Source organism: Acartia tonsa, chromosome 8, assembly GCF_053477335.1.
Source record: "Acartia tonsa isolate MP-2025a chromosome 8, ASM5347733v1, whole genome shotgun sequence".
Lineage (NCBI taxonomy): Eukaryota > Metazoa > Arthropoda > Copepoda > Calanoida > Acartiidae > Acartia > Acartia tonsa.
Window position 1 is genome coordinate 29,563,531 of NC_137267.1, and position 23,674 is coordinate 29,587,204.

Sequence of the window (23,674 nt, forward strand, 5' to 3'; positions counted from 1 at the left end):
TAAATTATTTTCAAAATGAGTGTTTTTATCTCCCCCCCCCCCAATTTTTTTAATGGGGTTATTCATCCTTCCTGCTGAGATTTTATAACATCCCATTCCACCCATTAAAAATGTTTTGTGGTGGAGGGGCGGGGGAAAGGTTAATTTGTCTTCTGTACTATTTTTTCGAAGATGCTTTCTAGCTCCCTTCCCTTCGGTCATTGCAGGGTGGGGAGAAGGGATGGGGGAGAAGAGATGGGGGGGAGATGGGGGGGGAAGAGGTGGGGGATATAAATGGGAAATAGGGATGGGGGAAGGGATGGGGAAGAAGGGATAAGGACTAGGAGGCCCATAATCAAATAATCCCACCCCTTAAAACGCCCTTATTTAAAACTAGTATATATAATCAAAATGCCCCCCCCTAAAGCAAAGTGCCCCCCCGGGGCACTTTGATTTAGGGGGGGGCAAAATTTTACAAAATCTTCAAAATGCCCCCCCCTAGACAAAGTGCTTCGCACGCCACTGGTCGTGTTCCTCAAAATTAATACAATTTCGGGACAGTTTTTATTGTGTCATTTCCGGCCTTACTCATATAAGGAAATAAATGTCTATAAACGAGCTCAAGTTTTCCAAGGAATATTTGTTTAAAACTCATAGTGCTCCAATAATCCATAATAAACTCTCATTGCCCAGAACGATAAGACCCATTATTTTACTTTATTAAAAATAAATTCCTTTTTTTAATTTCATGTTGCTATTTACCTTATATCAATGTATTTAATTTCTAATCATAAAAAAGAAAATTTAAATTTATAAAATAATAAATGTAAGAAAACTCTGTTTTAAAAGAATTCGATTGTGGCGACACTTTGTGTGTTCAAATATTAAACTAAAATTGTAATCATCATCATTAACCCTTTGGTGATGGTAATGTAAAGAAAAAATATAATTGAAAAAATCTTTTTAAAATCATTTAGATTATTAAATATTTACTTTCTTTTAGATAGTAATGCCGGGTGAGGAAAATAGATTTATTGAGAAATAGATATGCATATAGAAAACTAGCCAATAGGGAGATAATTATATCGAGCCAACTCTAGTCTTTTTATAAAATGTATCTTTCTGAAAATAGTTATTAACAAATTGTCAAGAATACCTCATTCATAGAGAAAATGTTTCATTCATTAATATAAATATATTCTTATAATTAGCCTTATTTGTCAATTCATGAATTGACTAGGTAGATTTCAATATAAAACAAGAATGATAACATCCATAAATAGCGAAGCAAACATATAGAAAAATATTTATTAAAATATTAAGAAAAAATATACAAACGGACTAATAAAGTAAGTTATATATTGGATGAGCACATTAAAAAAGGAATTTTCTGATATTTGAGAACCGATTTCATATTCGAGAAGTCGAGAAATTCACGTTTCCCCACATAAAAAAAAACTTCACCCTATCATCATTTGCATAAAAACATACAAAATTAATAAAGACAAATATATCCATAAGTAGTGTAGCATTAGAAGAAGTTAACAATAACATAGATACAAAAAGAACAATAAACTGCAAGCTCTTTTGTAGCATATGGACAGGCCTTATTATAGAATACTGAAAACGCAATAAAATTTTAAAAGGTACGCAATTTTTTTAAAGTAAAAAGGTTTTCATTAGATGAAATTAGGTCATATGTTATGTTGATTTTTAAATCAGTCAATAAATCGACTTGATTCTTATAGTCCATCAAAACATTGAATTTGTTTTTAAATTAAAAACATGTATTTTTCATATTTTTCCTAAAATTCGGATTTTTGATGTGTTTTTGTTCATTTTAGGAAATGTATTTTGATTTCCTTGATGGTTTATTTTTTTCCTAGGAGGGAGGGAGATTGTATTTCTGATTATTATTCAGTTGCGCAGCTACTCTACAGGTTTTGGAAACCCGCGACTTTGGCGTAACATGTAAGGAAGGTGATATGTTCAAAACTCGGCCTAACACTCTGTCATAACTAAAGACGTTAAAAAATGTCTTACTGCTGCTTCTAATTAGGAAAATTATTATCTTCAGAAAAAGGACGTGCAATCAAAGAGTTGTTTTTAGATATTTTAAGGAATTTACAAAATTGGTATACTTATCTCAACATAGATTTACAAAACTTACGATTAGGTATGCCTACATAAAAAAGAGAAAAACGTCTTATAAAAAAATATGTTTAATTTACTGTTTAATTATAACTCAACAATAATATAGATGTTAAAATAGAATTTAACTGTTAGTTTTTATTTTGGAAAAGTGTTGACTTGGTTGTAATTACACCATTCTTATTGTAAAAATTTAAAGAAAATAGCTCCGTTACTTATGAATGTTGTAATCCTTGTTTGTTAATCTGTATTCAAGGACAATTAATGTGTTTTTTTCCCCCAACATTTTATTTGTTTATGCGTTTTGTTTTCAAGCAGTTGGGTGCTATAACACAGAAACTAGCGGCCGGGCTGACACTCTGGTTTTAGGGTTATGGGGATTGATTTAAGTTGATCTTTCCATCCTTATAATAAAGTAACAGGATGTTTGTGTGTCTGTGTGTTTGTATGTTTGTACCGAAGGTTTGTGGAAAACCCCCAACCCCCCCCAAAAAAAGAAAAATCACCCCCGAAAAAAAAAATTTTTAATTTTTTTTAACTAAAATTAAAAATGAGGGGGGGGGGGCATCACCCCTCAAAAAAAAAAAAATTTCGCCCCCCCTCAAAATTTTTTTACTTTTTCTTTTAAAATCTAAAATAAGAAATTGAATTATTAAATTCGACTCTCTCCTCCTCAAGTGCCCCTAGAGGCCTCTAGGGGCGTAGCCGCTAGTAAGTAATAAGAAACTTAAGTAATTAAGAATCGTCACTGTTTGAAGGTTGACAAGATATTTTTCACAAATAGACATACAGACATCCTCTTGTATTGCTAACAATTGAAGTAAAAAGTATACAACTTTCCTGTTAAAAGCAGCTAGGGATGAAAAGAGAACACTTAAAGAAAGGCTCTGCTTCTAAAAAATACTGTAAAGCCTTAATTTACTATTGTTTATTTTTCAGATTTTTGTACTCCTAAAGTTTTACAAAAGTGAAAAATTGTTAACAATTGAAAGCAAAAATTGTTTTTTCCAATGTTAAATATTTTTTGGTTGGTAGAAATGTAAAAGGCAAAAAAATCTTTATTTAAGAGCTAAATTCTATTTGCATTTTGGAAAATAGATTCAAAATCTATGTTACTTTCCTAACTGTCTAAAAGGCCCCTATTAGGCACCTAGTAGGCATTTTGTAGGTCCCTAGTAGGCCACTAGTAGGCCTGACTTCAAGATTTAATCATATTAATATTGATCGAACAGAATAAAAACATTTAAAATTGGACATAAACAAGAGTGCTAGTATTCAAAAGTAGCATAGCCAATGATTTTTTTAAATAGCGGCTAGAGCTAGTCGAATCATCTATTTCTATGAAAAAAATGGGGGAAGGGATATTTCTCTTCGGATGGGGGTAGAAACCTTCCCCCTAAATATTTATCCACCTTTTCTGTGGACCTATAAGAAGCTTCATTATATAAAAAAGAGACATATCGGTTCAGTGGTTACTTAGACATGTACTTTAATAAGTATAAATGAATTATTTTAAAATCACGAAACCTATTAAAGTTGATATGATTATGTTTGACAATATTTATATAAACAAAAGTGTCAATGGCTGACACATTATTAACACTTTGGTTTAAGAGTCAATTTACTTGATATTTACGTCGACATAATATCAAACTAAACACTATAGTTGTGGAGTTTAAATACAGTTGGCATATTTGCATTTAATTACTAATAGTTTCTAATAAAATATAATGTATGAACTGACCAAGCTAAATTTGCTTCATTCACTTCACTAAGAGATGCGAATGATAATGAAGATTTTTTTCTTTGAAATATATTTCGTAATGAAGCAGCAGTAGTTACTAATTTTTAAATGGTTGAGATTAGATTTATAACTGTTAAAAGTGCTTAATGGATGAGACAATAGACGATGATTTAATATACATCCCCAATCATTATGATCAAAATAACCCTTTCTGGAGATCAAAATTATTGGTGGATATTTCCCGACAAAGTCTCCAATGTTTTTAAGCCATTCAATTAATTAGAGAACATTTGAGTAACAGAATAATGTCCTTTCCCTCCTACGTTAAAATCAATTTAACACAATTTAGACAAACAGATTGAACTAAAGAGTAGCTGCGCTACTTAAAGCATAAGGAATTGGGAAAAACAACTTTCTTTAATATGTTTATATTGGCACGAGATCTTATATATATGGGCACAATTAGATAGATAGATACATACACAGACAGATAAATAGATAGATAAACGCATTAAGATGGATAGATAGAGCTCTAAAGGGCAGAAAGATCGGTAGGTAGCCTAATAGGGGAGGTGGGGAAGGGGTGTTTACATTGAAGGGGTCAAATTATGTCAATTTCAGGGATGCCACATCTTGAATTATGCACAGTGCTATATTTAAATAAGATATCCCTGTAAAAAAAATGTAAAGTTATACTATGCTACCTTTTATTTATTAATGCCCTAAGTATTGACAAGGATAATTTTTTAGCTAATCTTTGCTTTAAATCAAAAGTGGGAGTTTTAATACATATAGAAAGGGATTTTAAACCAAAAAAACATTAATCTCAAAAAGACCAAAAAGCAAATTTATTCTGTTTCACTTTTAATTCCCAAAAAGTTAATAAAAATAACTTTCTGTCAAACCTAAACTTTTTCTAAAATTGGAAATAAATTTTTTTTTACAAGTTAAACCATTTGACATCTCTGACCTCTAGTAAACATTGTGGTCAGGACTTGTGCCCATTTCATGCACCTTCCCCCCATCCCACAACACCCCGCAAATCAAAACAAGCACCAAAATATCCTTACCCACTCCATCCTTTTTTAGCCTCCCCACTAATTTTATTTACCCAGACAAGAATCTATCTATCTAATCCATTTCCTCCCTCCGTTACTCTCTCACAGAAAGACCTCCTTCCTGCCCCTCCCCCGCCTCCTTTTTTCACATCCTGTCTATAATTCCCAATTTTCCACCCCCCTTATTTCCATTTCCTCCATCCCCCTTTCCCCTTCCAGCCCAACCAATTATAACTCCGACGTACTGTCACGGCACTTGCCGCGCACTTACACCCTTGTACGGCGCACAGAAGCGCCGAGATTCGCGCATTTTCGGTAGCAAATCTGCAGCACGGGTCATGAATGCCGCACCGTCCCGCCATAACCAACAACCAATATACTCCACACTAAGATTGTCGGAAAATTCAACAAGTTTAGAATCAGTTCCAAACAAATTGTCAACGAGTAAAGACATACATATTTGTTAAAATATAAAATCAACAATTTATAATTGTTATGTTAATGTGACATTAAAAAGATACAATTTAAAAAATCACTATGTATAAAATAGTGTTATTTAGTGCCGTTCTGGCGACAAGTGTCATTTCCGCAGACATTAACAATTTTGAAAAGTTAACAGTTCAAATTTCTGATGATGTTAGTTATAAAAATTGCAATCAAACACTTAGACAATTAGAGGTAAGAATCATTTTATTTATATTTATTTACAGTAAAAAAAAACATTCATACATAAATTGAAACTTTTTACTGAAATCAAATTTAATTTCATTTATAATTTTTCTTTTTATTTATTGCAGAATGTCTTACATGAATCCAACCGCCTGATATATAACCTCACGAATGGCCGCGTCCATTTGACCGACATCCATGTGCAGCTGCCCACCAGTTGGTCCGCCGCCAGCCATTGCATTCCCTCCACAACAATTTCCGCACCCGCCTGGCCATCCGCCGACATTCACTTGACCCCCGTGGAGCATCCCGTATTTGGCCGCCAACCGTGGAGTCTACAGTATGACGGCTGCGGCGCTCCCGCCAAACATTTGACACTGCCCACCGCTTTCTTGGTGGCCACCAATGAAACCAACAACGCCACAAAGGCGGAAACATTTGCCATGGAGTGGGCCAGACTGAAGTTTGGCGTGTTTCCCGAGAGCGGGTTCAGCGGTGATAATTTATACCCAGAATCGTTTACCGAAGGTCTGGAGACCCTAGAAAACTCTGGCTGCAGCCAAAAAGTTCAGGTAAACAAAAATATTGATAATTCATGATTCTGCGCTACTTTTTAAGTTTTGGATGTTTGGATCATTCTTGTTTTATTTTCTCATACTTTTAACCTAAACTGACCATGCCAAATCTAATTAAAGAAAAAATGCTTTTAATTGTCTTTACAGCATTTAAAGAATTTCACCCCCCTATCGTTTTAATGCCTTTAAATACAATTTCCCACTTATAAAGTATTTTTCAATCTATCTCAACATCTTTAAAATTGTCAGAGAATAATTGAAAATTTTAAGATTTGAAACAAAAAAATTGGGTTTGATAAAATGATTTTTAATTGGCCTAGCAATAATAAAATAAATTGTAGAGTTGCTAAACACTGAAGCCAATATGTAAAACCAGTATACATACTAATATAAAGCCTAATGAATCTAGTTAGCTCAGATTAAAATCAAAAAAACGGAATTCAAACGCCCTAATAAGATATGGAAACCATTTCTATGCTCTTCTTATCTGTAATTGAATTTTATCATTTTGGAACATGGGTCAGCTTTTTATTTTTATTGAAATTTTAGTACAATTTTTAAATCTTAAGGTTCTTGGCGTTATGAGTAAACCAACCCTCAATTTTGTTTCAAATTTAAACTTTTTTTGTGGGAGTTAATAGATTTACAAACATCCTGTTACTTTACTAAATTGACAATGTAATTTCTCAATTGCTTACAAATTTTTTCTTCTCAAAATGAAATCTTAATCTGTCTAATATAAAAAAAAATGTGTGCTTGCGTCTGAAGTTACTATCTTTCATAAGATCAAATTAAGCATTAATTAAAGAATGAGTTATTACCAACCCCGCTCTATATTATATACATACTTACAGACCATTTAGAACAAGGATTAAACTTTCCAAAGATTTCCAAGTTCAAATATATAATTATCTAGGTATATTGTTTGCCAATATATCTAATAAAAAAGGTTGTTAAATTCAAAATTTAAAATGTTATAAATGCTTTCATAAATTTCAAAACATGTTTCACGTATGTACAGACAAAAATCTTATTAAAGAGTAGCTCCGCTACTTAAAATCCACAAGCCAAGTCTAATACCAATTGGTATATTCACGAGGTTGCAGTTTTTCCATGTGGGGGGAGGGGGGGATGGGGGCAAAACTAATTACAATGAGCTTTGCACAAATGGTAATTTGCAATACCCAATTATCTATACCCTTTAAACAAGGGCTCGGCAGAAGCGCATTAATCGTGGTTTAGAACTATAAATGTCTAAACGTTTATCTAATATCACAATCCGACTTTTTATTGTGTTTTAAAACACCAAAACAAGTTTATTATATAGGCGGCTGGAGCATTGCTGCCGAGCCCTGCAAAAAACAACCATATAAACATATGCTCTTTGTATTTTCATTTCAAATATAATAAATTACAGGATTTAATTTGTAAGATTTTGTACTATATCAATTTTTTGGAAGATTTTTTATGTCATTTTAATTTGAAATATTTTTATTATAATTTGATATAAGATCTGAAAACAAGGCTTGGATGATGTAAAATGATGTATTTTAGCATCTTTAAACAATGATTATAATAGGGCTAGGTCTATTTAATAACCATCTTATGGTTCCAAAAAGTCACTCTCAAATTGCCCATCCCCGTTTTGTCTTGAATTTTTATTATCATCCATAAAATACTGACAATTTTTATAATTTTCATCATATTTTTTATATTATCTAAGATTTAACAGTAGCTACTCTACAAATAAAAATAATTAAAGCACTTATCTTTGCAAATAGCTAAAAAATGCAATATTTTAATGTATCTATCCATCCTTTTTTCTATCTGTCTATGAATTGAATGTCCTTATCTTGAAAAAAATCATCTTCATTAGGGACCGAATGACAAATGATGGCTTTTTAGAGCATGGGAACTAGTTGATAAAAATTAATTCTTCTATAGTGCAACTTCTCTATAATATTTTTTTTTATTTTAGGGTTTCTGTCCAACTGGTGATTATGCGGAGGATATGCCGACAAAACAGAACATTCTCTGCAACAGAAAGTCCATCAGAGCTGTTATCAATGAGAAGCTAGAGTCCTTGACTGCTACAACCGCCACAGCTGCTTCTGCCTCAACTAATACTTCATCTACTCCATCTCCCGCCAATATTTCTGCCAAAATCCGCGATCCTGCAAGTTTTACTGTCCAGGAAATCGGTAAGGTTACCATGTCGAGCCAATTTGAGTTGCCACCACTTAATTTTCACTTCCAACTGCCAGTTAGGCAACGTTTTGTGATTGTTCTGGAGCGCACAGGATCCATGGGACTTCACAGCCGCTGGGCAATGCTCCACTCTGAGCTGTTCAGGTTTGTCTCGCTGTTGCCCGATGCCGCTGAATTAGCAATTGTCACGTTTGGCAGCGAGGCTGAGCTAGTGCTTGCCCCCACCCTTCTCACACAAGAGAACAGAGAGGGCATTTATGGCAGAATTCCAAGAAGACATTTGGAGGATGAAACTTCTTGCATCAAGTGTGCTGTTGATTTGGGACTTAAGACCCTTGGAACAGCTTCTATTACTGATGTTAATGGTCTTGGTGGCACAATGATTCTGATCACTGCAAGTGCTGCTAAGCCATCAAGCTTTGAGGATACTTTAAAGCTGGCACAGGCCACCAATAATCAAATCCATGTTGTGGCTTTTGAGAAGAGCATCTTTTATGAGGCTAGACACCTGGTGGGCGAGACTGGAACTACATTTATTGTCCATGAGAAGCACCATGATGTTATTGGCGGTGCCCTCAACATTTCTGATATTTTCACCTCCATTTTAAGACGGACTGGCAAAATGGAGATTGAAAAATTCCATGAGGAGCAGAAAATCTCAGATGAGACCTCAACTGTGACTGGAACCTTTGTTGTTGAGGAAAATTTGAGGGACAACCTGTGGGTCCAGATAGCCGCCCCGGATGAGGATGACATTGAAATGTTTGAGCTGACAAACCCTGCAGGACGTGTGTTCGAGTTCCCCAAGTATGAGCATGGCCTGGTGTATTTTAAGCTGGCCGGCACACAGGAAGCTGGCATTTGGTCATACAGGACTAGGCTTTTCAAGAAGGATCAGAATATTAGAGTTTCTGTCCAGGTTCACGCCCAGCCCAGCCACAAGGACTCCTTTGCCTTGGACACCTGGACCAACATTGATCATGAGGGTGTCAATGCTCTGCAAACCCCAGTCAAGATATTTGCCCGTCTGACCAGCCACGCTGCCCCAGTCATGGACGCTGAAGTTGTTGCCACTATTCACCGCCCCTATGGCGCTGAACCTGTTACTGTTGTCTTGCGTGATGCAGGAACCGGTTATCCTGATATCACCGCCGGCGATGGTATTTACTCCGCCTACTTTACTCAATTCACAAGTGAGCCTGGATTTTATACTGTCACCGTTACAGCCACCAACAAGAACGGCACTGCCCGCCTGCCACGTGTCCAGAAAAATGTCAACTCCACCGCCAACAGCACTGAGGCGTGCTGCGGCTCCGCCATGACGTTTTCCTACACAGTGCCTGTGTCTCAATTTACCCGCCACTCCCTGGCTGGCTCCTTCTTTGTGAAGGAAGGGTCTCAATTCTACCTGCGCCAGGGTTCCCCGACCCGCAACGATGTTTTCCCCCCCTCCAGGGTGACTGACTTTTCTCTGGCCAACTACATTGACAACTCTCTGTATGTTACCCTGAAATGGACAGCGCCCGGCAATGATTATGACTTTGGCCAGGCCTTCAGGTATGAAATCAGATGCTACACCAACCGTGAGGCCCTGAGGGAGGAAAACTTTGCTGAAATGGGAATTCTTGTTCACACCTCCCTCATCCCTGTACCTGAAATTTACGGCACTGAGCAGAGATCAACTGTCGGAATCCCCTGGCCCAATGAAGTCTTCTACTATGCTATTGTTGCTTTTGATGAGGAGGGAAATAGAGGTCTAGTTTCAAACATTGTTTCTGTTTTTGCTGAAGAAAAGCCATCAACCTCAAGTGAATCTTTCATTGCTGAGAATATCATCCCTGATGAACATTATCCAATTCACATCAGCCAACCTTTGACCTCTGAAAATAAGGACACCCTCATTTATATTGTGTCAGGAGTTATTAGCGCCATTCTAGTTGTTATTCTTATCCTGTTGCTGGCGGCTATCTATAGATCTAGCTGGTCCAAGAATATTAAGCGGTCAAATTCCAGTCAGATCTATGTGAAGGACTGCGAGGCTGGCAGCGAGAACGGCAAGGGTCAACTTGTGGTGAACAATGCTGGAAGCAGCACAAACTGGAAGGACACTGACTCTTGTGATAAAAATTCCACTAGAAAATCACCAATTCCCTCCATTTCTGATAATCTATCATGGAGGTATGACCAGTCCTTGGCAGGTGTTCATAACAAGACTATGACCTCAACTCTGACCTCCACGCGGCCCTCCAGCATCCAGAAGAACCACCACTATGCCTCCAACATGATGATGACCAACTCCTCCACCAACAGCTCCACCTCCACCGACTCCTCCATGTATTCTAACGACTCTGAGACAACTGTCAGCGCGGCTGACTACAGCCTCGTGGCGCCGAGAATTTCTGTGATGGAGGACTACACTGTGTACAGGGATCTATCCCATCTGGACTCTATGACCGGCCAGGAGTATTTCTCCTTCAGCCAGCTGCCCAAAGAGCTGCAGGGAGTCTCAATTGTGCCATATTCTCCGGGCTATGACATGGTCGAGCCATCAAACAGACGCCATGTATCACTGGTCTAGAAATTTTCAGCGTGCTTCGCGCCATTTTATTTTGAAAATGGCCTGAAAGTCAAAGAAAGGAGCTTTACTCAACAAGAAAGAAATGAGTTAAAAGTGATACCTACATAAAAATGAGCTTAAAAACATTGTAAAAATTATACATACTGAATTTATAAATATTCCCACAGTTGAAAAATCATAAAACTAGTCTTTTATATATAATATAAATATTATAAATAATGTATTAATAAAAAATAAAAATTAAAAATTAAATCTATTTGTTTTATTTCCTTTTTAGTGTTATTTAGCAACCTTATATATTTTTAATAGGATGTCTGTCAGTCTATACCGAATGATCTTACTAAACACTGAACCTATATTGTTCTCCTTTACAATGTAGCTTTTCATAAGTCCAGGTTTATTACTAATTTAGGGAAGAACTGCCTCCCTCTCAAGAGAAATCGCCAGAAAATAAAAATAAGCTCCCAAAATTGTTTATTTATGATTTTAAAATTGAAAAGGGAAAATGTTGACTCTTCCCCCTAGTGCCTATAGAGGCCTCTAGGGGGCGTAGCCGCTAGTATATATATAAGACACTGACATAGAAAAACTACTTTTCTCTTCTGTTTAAATTAAAACAGTTTATTTTAAGGGGCCAGGAGCTAAGCTATTCAATATTTAACAATCCGAACGTCAAATCACAAGTTAAGGTAATTTTAAAAATTTTGGATGATAACAATCATGAAAGCGAAGCTCAATAAAGAGATAGCTTGATAAACGAACATTAATCATTAATTGTGGAGCGATATTACTTAGAAATCGGATTCTGAACATTAATCCATTTAAAGGAGGGGGGGGGGGGGGGGGTTAATGCAACCATCTCGTAATCAATGAGTAAATGGCACTTAGAATTCGAATTTCGATCTGAAATTTTTTCAAAACGGCTGAGCCGCTAGCCGTTACTTTTCCAACTTTTTGTTCTATTTAGGGAAAATAGACCTACCAAGGATTACTCATGCAAAATTTCAGATCGAAATTCGAATTCTAAGTGCCATTTACTCATTGATAATGAGATGGTTGCATTAACCCTCCCCCCCTTTAATTCTAAAAGATTAAAAATCAATTTGATAAAAGACATAGGGACTTTCCATTTTATGTGTAGTTTCTAGGTTTTACATTTATACCTAACAGTTACAAGAATCCAATCTAATTAATCAAAATATAGAGTCGCTACATTTCATTTTTTATTCTTGGTTTTAGAATATTATTTTGTTAAAGAAAACCAATAAATCTTTAAAGTATATTAAAATGTTGATTTTATTGTTCTTAGCTGTTAGAAAACATCTCTGAAAAAAGCAAATATCATAAAAAGCGAAAAATTAAACAAGATTGAGTTTAAAAGTAGCGAAGATCGTTGTAAATTTGTAAGCTAGTAGTAATAAGCTTTTTTTTGTCTGTAGCTTAAGATTTCAATGACTACTGAACAGAATGATTTTCTATTTTAACGAAGTTTTACATAAGCCCCTAGATGGTTTTAGACATTTTGATATAGATTTTTGTACGGTATAATATTAGAATAATAGACTAGGGCACTATCCTATTATATAAAGTAGTAAGTTTTTTTTTGTCTGAAGCTCAAGATGTCAATAACTACTGAACCGATTGGGTTCATCATTTTAGGTAAGATTCGCGCTGGTCCTGTGATGGTTTTAGACTATTTCAATTTTTAGATTTAAGTATTGGTATGGTTTTAAGCCATTTTCAAGTCCCCTCGAATACAAAGCCATCAAATTGTAGGGGCGCAGTCGCTAGTAAAGTATAAAGAGTGCCTTTTTCTGTCCATCACATCTTCTTCCAATACGGAGTCCCTAGTTGATGGGGCGCAGTCTCTAGTTGATGGGGTGCAGTCTCTAGTTGATGGGGCGCAGTCCCTAGTTGATGGGGCACAGTCTCTAGTTGATGGGGCGCAGTCTTTAGTTAATGGGGCGCAGTCTCTAGTTGATGGGGCGCAGTCTTTAGTTGATGGGGCGCAGTCTTTAGTTGATGGGGCGCAGTCTTTAGTTGATGGGGCGCAGTCTCTAGTTGATGGGGCGCAGTCTCTAGTTGATGGGGCGCAGTCTTTAGTTCATGGGGCGCAGTCCCTAGTATTATAGAAAATATCTAAATTGGCTCTTTTATTTGTTGTACCACAATGCAAGAACTTAGTTAAAGTCTATGAATTTTAAACTAAACCTCAAAATTTATTACATTCCATATACACTTTCCTCTTCACGTATTTTGCCAAGTTTTATAATACACCCCTTTCATTATCCTTCTTTAAGACGAAAAGAATATCTGTCTGTTTGTCTGTATCGTTAACCGCAGGACCGACATGGCTCTCCATTACAGTAAAGCTTCCTATAAAATCTGAAAAAGGTAACCCCCAACAAAGAAAATTTATTTCACCTTTTCTTTGTTATTTAATAAGGGTGAGTCGAACCCACGACCCCTTCTATAAAGTGTTACTTCTAGGGGTTCAGCTTTATTTTTTTTTAAAGTGAGAGGTTCAATATAATTTGGTAGGATTTTAACCTATTTCCTATAAGTATTACTTGGGTTAAATAGAGTAATACACACTAAAAACACTTTTTACAAACATTATTTGTTGGTTTTAGTACTTACTTCTTGTATGGATTTACCAAAAACGGCTAAAATAGCTCTGAAAGTATATTTGGGGATGTTTGAATCGTCTCATCAATTTAAAATCCTACATAGGGATTCCTTTAACATTTAGGTATCATCTAGAAAGCGTAGCAACATTATGAATGTTAAGAGAAAGTTGGTGCTTACATTTATTAACGTAAAATGATGATCAGGTTTTAAATAATAAACTGTTTTTTTAAAGCGAAGCTTTTCTATGATTAGGGAGATCCGAACGTACTGCATACCTCTTATTGTTTGTTTAGGCATGTTAAAATTGTATTTTTGATTTTAAACTTTGCATGACATTTCTAGTAACAGTAAAATACGATTTAGAAAACGTAGCATCTCTACACTCGTTATCCTAGAACAACACGGTACAATATTTTAAGCAAAGATTTTTAAAAAATCAAGTCCTAAAATGTAAATATTTCTGTATATAAGCAATTCTTTAACAAAGTTATATACAATTGCACATTTTTATTTTGCTCATTAAGATGATGTCGTTCGTCCTACCGTATAATTTGAGAGATTTGGTTTTATTATTGTTTTATCATATTTTTATATAAGATTTCACTTTTTAAGCAAAAATATGATTAATTCTAAAATTCATGTTGAACATTGATTTATGTTATTGATTATTTTCTAATAATACAATACCAAGTTCATCCATAAGTAGCACAGCAAATACAAGAAAATCAGAGGTCTACCTTTCTTAGCAGCTGAGTATTTCCCATTGTAACCCATAGCGTTACAGACTGACAGACAAAGGGAATTATAGAATATCTTTGCAACCAAAAAATATGGACTAAAACTTATTTAAAAACAGACACCCAGTAGACCGAAAATGTACCTTCTGGAATTTTTTTTTTGAAAAACTCAGTGATGGACATTCCTTAATTACAAAGTAGCTGCCTTTCTAATAACACAATTTTATTTGGCAAAACTAACATTCTAAGATTAATTAGTTGACATACATTCCTGCAAAAATTTAAATGTTTAAATCAACACAATACAATGTCGTAATTAAAAAAGTGTTATTTCTTATAAGCTGCATAGCCCATAAGCCTCTAGGGGAGGTCTTAAAACTACCCAACACAATTATATGAAAAGTGCAACCCCTTCGAACCAGAAATTTACGTGATCTTTGAGATAAAAACCGTCTCAGTTATTTCTACAAAAGAAAGCTTAGCAACTCTAAACACAGCATTTAATGTTCTTTTATTGTCATGATTTGTTTATTTGTTATTTTTATCTAAATTTTCTAAACCATTTTTAAGCACCATTCAAAAAACACTGGTTATTTGAATGATTGATTATTGACTGATTTACAAGTTATACCACAAGATTTTCAAAGTTGGCGAGATTTTACTACAGAGTTAGTTATAGAGTGATCATTAGAGTAAAACACTAGAGGGAGAAAGGGTTTAATCTCTCCATCGCAGTGTCCTTGTGCCGACTATCAATTGGTTCATTAAAATCAACCAATGGTGTCGCTTATATTAACGCTTATAGACGAAAAAGGTCATTAAAAAAGAGAGGAAGGTAGTTATCTGTATTTACACAATACTATAGATCTGTTGAGTGATTAGAATATTAGAAGTGAAGTTACTTTTTGTAATTTGTCATAAGGTCTTTTTAAATATTAATTATTTTACTATAAATAAGTTAGTCATTTGAGAGTATAATTGTCACGTAAAATCTGTGAAACGGCTTTATCTCTGGAATATTTTTTTTGTAGGTTAGCTTTATATATTTCCGGAGCAGGTTTTATACTATTCTTTTGCGTAAATGTCAACCCAATTACAGACAATCATCTTTATAAAAAAAGAACAGAGAAAAGTGTGACTATACTCATACTAAAATGTCTAATATACATTACTTTTTTGCGATGTTACAAAAAGTTATGAATTGTATATTTTTAAAATATTTAAAGTTTGAATTAATAAATCATTTATATACAAGAATAATTATGTCCATAAGTAACATAAATTTTTTTCGCATAATCTTTCCGTCATTGACTGTTTAATTTTCAACTTAAAACTCATATTTTTCAGTTTTTGATATTCTACAATAAAAAAGAAAATAGCCTAAAACTTTCTGAAAATAAAATATCCTAAAACCCTCCTCGGATCTATGTTAAGCTTCCCTTAAAAAGGGGGGAGGGGATAAACCCTCTTGGAAGTCTTATTTGTCTTATTGTTTAAATGACTTTATTAGGGCAAAATAGAAATTTTCCTTCAAATGAAATATCTCTGCCCAAAGTAAGAAATGACCTATCATTGCAATTAGAATTCATTTTGAATACAAAATAACTAGGATAATTTATTCCAAAGTTAGATAAATAAAAGGCTGTCCTTATTATATTAGTAAATTAAGGGGTTACTGGACAAAGCGTTTAAAAAACTCGGCCATATGACGTCATAAAATGAGAGGAGAAGTGGGGAAGAAAACCACTAAAAAAGAGATGGATAATCCCACATTTTCTGACGCTATGTCCAGTTACATTAGGGCTATGCCCCTTAGATCCCTAAGGTTAGGGAGGTGGGGGGGGGGGGGGGTGGGGGGTGTAACTTGGTAAGTCGACTCCCCGTCCAATTTAAAAAAAAAAAGAATAGAAAATTAGGAGAGGGATATTTTTTTATGGTCGATTACCCAAATTTGTTCTAAACTTTCCTAAGGACCTAAGTTCACAAGATTTTTCTGTACTGACAGGCAGTCATCTTATTACTTTTATATAAAGATTAATTAATGTCTAAGTTTAGCTACTTATGGATGTTGTATCTAAATTACTAAAGTTTTTAAAATCTATTTCCTTTAATTATCTTAACCTATAACATTCCGTATGCAAATAAATGCATTAAAATGGCATTTTAAAATGATTTATTACCAAATTTTAGATCAATAAAAAATTATTATAAGATCTTTTATTAATTTAATTTAAAATCTTATCTTATATTTTATACTCTCTACCTCTCTCCCTCTCTCTATCTATCTATCTATCTATCTATCTATCTATCTATCTATCTATCTATCTATCTATCTATCTATCTATCTATCTATCTATCTATCTATCTATCTATCTATCTATCTATCTATCTATCTATCTATCTATCTATCTATCTATCTATCTATCTATCTATCTATCTATCTATCTATCTATCTATCTATCTATCTATCTATCTATCTATCTATCTATCTATCTATCTATCTATCTATCTATCTATCTATCTATCTATCTATCTATCTATCTATCTATCTATCTATCTATCTATCTATCTATCTATCTATCTATCTATCTATCTATCTATCTATCTATCTATCTATCTATCTATCTATCTATCTATCTATCTATCTATCTATCTATCTATCTATCTATCTATCTATCTATCTATCTATCTATCTATCTATCTATCTATCTATCTATCTATCTATCTATCTATCTATCTATCTATCTATCTATCTATCTATCTATCTATCTATCTATCTATCTATCTATCTATCTATCTATCTATCTATCTATCTATCTATCTATCTATCTATCTATCTATCTATCTATCTATCTATCTATCTATCTATCTATCTATCTATCTATCTATCTATCTATCTATCTATCTATCTATCTATCTATCTATCTATCTATCTATCTATCTATCTATCTATCTATCTATCTATCTATCTATCTATCTATCTATCTATCTATCTATCTATCTATCTATCTATCTATCTATCTATCTATCTATCTATCTATCTATCTATCTATCTATCTATCTATCTATCTATCTATCTATCTATCTATCTATCTATCTATCTATCTATCTATCTATCTATCTATCTATCTATCTATCTATCTATCTATCTATCTATCTATCTATCTATCTATCTATCTATCTATCTATCTATCTATCTATCTATCTATCTATCTATCTATCTATCTATCTATCTATCTATCTATCTATCTATCTATCTATCTATCTATCTATCTATCTATCTATCTATCTATCTATCTATCTATCTATCTATCTATCTATCTATCTATCTATCTATCTATCTATCTATCTATCTATCTATATATCCATCTATCTATCTACCTAACTAACCACAAAATGTATAGTTAGAATCACCTTAGTTAATTTTCAATCTGGATCTTGTGGTAGAAAGAAGGGATACAAAATTTATATTTTTTCTATTTTCTTAATATTGATCATGCTGGAATTATGGGTGTATCAAATGTTCTGGCAATGTTTGATCACATGGCAAAACTTGAATTTTAAGCAAAAATGTTTGAATTACAGTATAATACAACAATACTGTAGTTGATACGCTAATAATAATAATTCATCACTTTGTATTATATTCAGCTTTCTAAAGATATTAAAATAAAAAAATATAAAACCTACTTTATAAGACCCATGTTGTCGAAGGCCCGGACTGGTATTGATTTTATGATTTTCATTTTATTAGTTGTAGAAAATTGTCTGTAATTTTTCAGGATAGCTGAGAACCAGTACTAATCAGTGGATATAAATCGCACTTATCAGGCTAAATATAACGCAAATAATATTTTTTAATGTTTTATCTAAAAGATATTTGGATAATTTAGCAGAGAGCAAACTAATTAGAGTAATCACACAAACAATTTTGTGAGAATTTTAGTAAATGTAACCATAAAAACAATCCTATCAGAATTGCCAAGGTAGAAACTGTTAGCTGCTTAAAGCTGTATTCGTATTTGAAGGATGGACATATAGAATTTAAATAATATAATCTAGTTTTATTGAGTCTTTTACTTTTTTTTATGAGCAGTGCAAAATTGCACTTTTATTTATTCTACTTTTTGAGTATTTGATTTTTTTTTTGAGTCTGCCATCTATAATACAAAGTAGCTTGATGTCTGTCCGTCTGTCCGTCCGTCCGTCTGAAGCTTAAGATCTCGGTAACCACTGAACCGATCGGATTCTTCTCTTCAGGGAATATACCTACTGGTCCTGTGGTGGCTTTAGGCTATTTTCTTGGGGGGTGGGACACCCCCAACCCCCCCAAAAACAAAAAATCCTTCCCCCATTTTTTTTTGTAGAAGATTTCCTTGGTCCGTCTTATTTTTTTTTTACGAATTTCACCTTAACTTTTTTTTATCATCTCTTGGGGCAAAGCCCCTAGAGGCTAGGGGCGAAGCCGCTAGTTCAAATATAATATACGACAAATGGCTAAAATTGATTCAAATTGTTGCTTTCTTTGAGTCACCATTTTTACAAGACTTTAAAAATTAAAATTCCATGGGAAAGCAATTTTTTTCGCCAGAACATTTTTTAATCCATTTTTATTGAATATTGAATTTCAATTTTCAAACAAGGAGGATAACAACCAGGTCTTGGCAGGAGTGACTAAGCCTCAAATTTATATCCGTTTGAAAAGTGGAATTGCCATATTTAGGTCAAGTTTTGACTTCCAGTGGATTTTTAGAATTGTAAATGGTTGAATTCCCTGAGTAGATACCAGTTCAGCGGGCACCGAGATTTTAAGCTTCAAACAGACAGATTGACAGACAGATTGACAGACAGACAGATGGACAGACATCGTTCTACTTTGTATTATAGATGGGGGAATTATAGAGACTTTAACGATATACTAAAAAGCCATCGTATATATTATAAAATCAGGTTTAAATTTTCTTTCAATTTTTCAACTTTTTCTAATAGCTAATTAATATATTAATAATTTCTGATTACTGCATGGATAGAAGGGATAAGCCAATCAATTTGAAAAACCTAATGTTACCTTATTTAAGAAGTAAATGTGATCTTACTACTACTATTACTATATCAGACACAGTATGGGAAAAATAAGATTAGAAAAATTCTTTGGCTCATAAACAGGAATAACTTATCAGCATGCAAAATTTAGTCTTCTAGACAAAGGTTCTTCAATCAAAAAGTCGGTTGTCTGTAATGCTTAACATGAAGTTGCGTCTATAGTAAAAAGTATGCAATAATAACACAAATATTTGACAGAGGCATATTTATTTTCCATATTACTATCCCCGTATCCCTGTGATCAAAGTTACCATTCTGATGAATTCTTTGTGGGAAAAAATAACGCCTCAACTCAAAATAGGAAAAAATAGAAAATTTCAGGATTTTAAGAGATATCATAATAGACAATAAATTGATGCACATCCCCAATGGTGCCAAACAAAATTACCTATTCTGTAGATTCAAATAATTGGTTGAAATGTTTGAACATTGAAACATAAGAAATCTTGATTATAAAACTTTGGGTAATTACAGTCCAATGTCCCTATCCACTCTGAGAAATTTTAGAATATCTTTTAGATATCTTAAAATGTAAAACTGGTTGCACTTTTCAATGAATTTTCGACTCTAACAGTATATCTTAATGAAATTAGCTTTTCATGGAAGAAATACTCTGGCGTGATTAATTTATGTTGAAATATGTTGCTCAGTGACAGGACGGATATAAAAATATATAGGATGCCGCAAACATTTTTAGTTAAAGAAGAAAATATTCAAGTTTTTGAAAATATAGGAAATGTTTTAATAATCATGAATTTTTTTTAACAGTTGATGAATTAGCCCTTGACAACAATTGAATTTCCATCTAAAAAAATGATATTTTGGATCAGGGTTAACATTTAAAATCTTCATTAACCAATAGGTTGTACCACATTTTTAATTTAATGAGGCAAAAGTTTTTTTAAGAATCCACCTCTGGTGTCTGATTTAAACGTTTAGAAATCCCCAGATTGATAAGTTTTGAATAAAGAAAAATTATTTTACTGTAGGTTCAAAACAAAATTAGAATTTTGAAAGTAACAATATGAAAGGCAGAGAAAAAATGCGTGTCATTCTTAGGAGACTCTTTGCTTTATAATATTCATTCTCAAGGGACAATTAAAACTTTTTGAAGTTCCCTAAATAAATTTGTTTTGAATGAATGAAAATGTCCAAACTGTAAGATTCATTAGACGAACAAAAATTCACACGCGCACACACACACACAAACTCACACATAAAAATAAATCTTTTTAAATTCAGCCAAAAAATTAAAAAAGCAAAATTGTTTTAACTTATTATTCAAAAATAGCAGCTGTGCTGTTAGCATCTATGTAAAGTAAAGCCTCCCTAAAATAGAGAACCTAGTCGGTTCAGTAGTTATCGAAATCTTGAGCTTCATACAAAAAAACCCTAGTACTTTCTATATGAAGGAATACTTGAAATAAATGTAACTGTAGAGATATGTGACTATTTTCTTGGAAAAACAAGGACAATTTTGTAAAAAAAAAGTAGAGGAGCAAAATAAGAGCTGAATGAGGCAATGAAACTTGTTATATATGATTCATGAAATATACACATACTAGCGGCTTCGCCCCTAGCCTCTAGGGGCTTTGCCCCAAGAGGTGATAAAAAAAATTAAGGCGAAATTCGCTAAGGACCAAGGAAATCTTAAGCAAAAAAAAAAAAAAAAAAAAAATGGGGGGGGGATTTTTTTTGTTTTTGGGGGGTTGGGGGTGTCACACCCCCCAAGAAAATAGCTTAAAACCACCACAGGACCAATAGGTATATACCCTGAAGAATAGAATCCGATCGGTTCAGTGGTTACCGAGATCTTAAGGGACAGACAGACAGACGGACAGACGGACAGACAGACATCATTCTACTTTGTATTATAGATGGACGTGTCCTCGTGAAAAAGAAGAAAAGAGAGTAGATAAAAAGTGAAAAATAGAGGTACAAAAAGTTGAGTATACGCAAAATTCTTTGTAAAGACTAAAGGCGTATTGGCAGGTTTACCTTATTGATAGAATAGCTACGATTTTTTAGTAGCTATATAAATCTATGAATTGATTTTTCAAGTTCTTGCTAAAAATGAAATAATCTTTTTAGCTATTTTGTGAGATGCATGATTCTCAGACAATTTGTCTTGAAGCAAAATCTTCAGAAATTCCTTAAATTTGTTTCTCTGTGAGAGAAAGGTGGTGTCTCATTTACGAATGATTCAAAGTAAAGTTGTAACTTCAAATTATGATTAAATCATTCCAATGATTTTATTTACTTGTTATGACACACTTTAGCTCATAAATTCAAAACATTTTCTCGTATTCATTCGAATCCGGTGGATAGGAACCGGTTCTCATCCATACGAAAAAACTATGTCTAGCATCGTATTATATCTAGCTTTCTACGAATATAAAAATGTACAATCATAAGATTAAAACCAGTTTTTTTAGCCCTGCCTTCTATATCCGCGGAAATTCGTTTATAATACGATGAAAGAAATAACTATTATGTCATTCAGTTTTAAATTCGGACAGATAATCGAACATACCCTAGACTTATGGAAACTACGATTACAATTATGAAATGTTCAGCATAAAAAATTTTGCTAAACACCCAGTATCAACATTTTTTCCAGTGAATGAAATAAAATACTGACGACGGGAAATGCATTTTTATTAATTCTCTTGCGGTTTCTAAGATATTTTATTGAATATTATTACATCAGATTGGTGCTGATATTCTAAACTATGGAATGTAAACGAAGCCTTTAGGTTGGCCCTTACGTCCTTGCATCCGTAAAAACAAACACTGACTATAAATTTTGAAACATTAGAATCATTTAAATTTTTCAAAAATATTTATTGGTGAATTTTGCAACATTAAGGTACAATTTAGAAGGCAAATAAAATTCCATGCAAGTTCACCTTCGGTTTTTAGACTTTAGATAAATTTTAAATCATCTAGAGTTGTATTGAGTGTTTTGAAGACAGTGCATTGTCTTTAGATCATTGGCTGGTAAATTGATGTATATCCCTTATGATGATTCACAAATTACCCCTTCTGTAAATTATTATTAGTGGTCGAAATGTTAAAATACTCAACTTAATGAACTAACATATCTAAATTCAATAAAAGTCCCCAAAGTTGTTAAGCCAATGAATAAGAAAACGTTATCATATTAATTTGGGGACTAAGTGATAAAAAGCCACTGTCCACTCCCTCTCAATAGGTATATTATATTTATGAAAATCATGTGTACTTTTCTGATTTTGTCTTTTTTGTTGTTGGTATATTGATCCTTGTCTCTACAATGATGGGAAAAATTACACTGGTAAATGATTCATTTGAGAAAATTAGTTAATTTCTAATATTTTTCACATCAATTTGAAAAATTCTTGCAAATTTTCATGAAAATTATTTGATTTCATAACTGTTTTAGTGATTTTACCACTGCATTATTGCATACTAAACTAGAATTATCTAGGGACACTTTAGGTGGTGGAGGGGAGAGGGGGGGGGGAGTTAAAGTCAACAACCCCCAGCAATTTTAGTTTAAAAAAGAATAACTTTTTAGAATAATTTTTCTTGAGAGGTTGGTCTTACTCTCCCCCAAAATAGTTAAAACCTTCCCAGGAGAAACTTTAATGTGAAGTAGAACCCTATCGTTCTAGCAACTAGCGATATTCTTCGTACAAATAGACAGCCAGCTATCCTGTTACTTTTATATAAGGATAGAAATTTTTGGATAGGATTCATTTAAGTCTTAACATAGCTTTGATCTTTTGTTTATAAGGTGGGAGGGTATGGGAGTCTATGGGACTTGAGGGGGGAGGATTGTAGTAGAGGTAAAAAATAGACTTCGAAGAGTTTGGTAAAGCTTTCCTTAAGAGCACAACCCAATGGTACCAACCTTATCCGAGATCTCATGCTTTGCACAAAAACTTTTCTATAACCTTATTATAGGATGACTATAATAAAAATGAATTTATTTAGGACATACGGATGGGATGAAATTATGAATTGTAGAGAAGTTGCTCTGCTTGTAATATGATAGGTGTGTGCTTCCATTACTCTTAACATTATACTAATTACATTGTAAAAGGTGTTTCCCCTTTTTTAGTTTTTAAAAAGAATATGTATCCAATTATGTAAAGTAGTAAGTTTTTTATTGTCCGTAAAGATCTCGCTAACAACTGAACCGATTGAAATATCTCTACTAGGAAAATTTTGTATAAATTCCAGGATTATTTTTTCCT

General features: G+C 33.4%; 1 protein-coding gene across 1 annotated transcript; it reads left to right on the forward strand.

The window, feature by feature from the left end:
* The first annotated feature begins 5,356 nt into the window (after positions 1–5,356).
* Positions 5,357–11,218, forward strand: LOC145326449 (calcium-activated chloride channel regulator 1-like). Its single transcript, XM_080169803.1, has 3 exons — positions 5,357–5,610; positions 5,730–6,173; positions 8,155–11,218. Exons 1-3 carry the CDS (start codon positions 5,470–5,472, stop codon positions 10,960–10,962), a joined length of 3,393 nt encoding a protein of 1,130 aa, XP_080025929.1. The 5' UTR covers positions 5,357–5,469; the 3' UTR covers positions 10,963–11,218.
* The last annotated feature ends 12,456 nt before the right edge of the window (positions 11,219–23,674 follow it).

Coding starts and splice junctions, on each gene's coding strand:
- LOC145326449 (XM_080169803.1), top strand. CDS start 5,470: ATGTATAAAATAGTGTTATTTAGTGCCGTTCTGGCGACAAGTGTCATT. Junction 5,611..5,729: donor AAACACTTAGACAATTAGAG/GTAAGAATCATT, acceptor TATTTATTGCAG/AATGTCTTACATGAATCCAA. Junction 6,174..8,154: donor GCTGCAGCCAAAAAGTTCAG/GTAAACAAAAAT, acceptor TTTTTATTTTAG/GGTTTCTGTCCAACTGGTGA.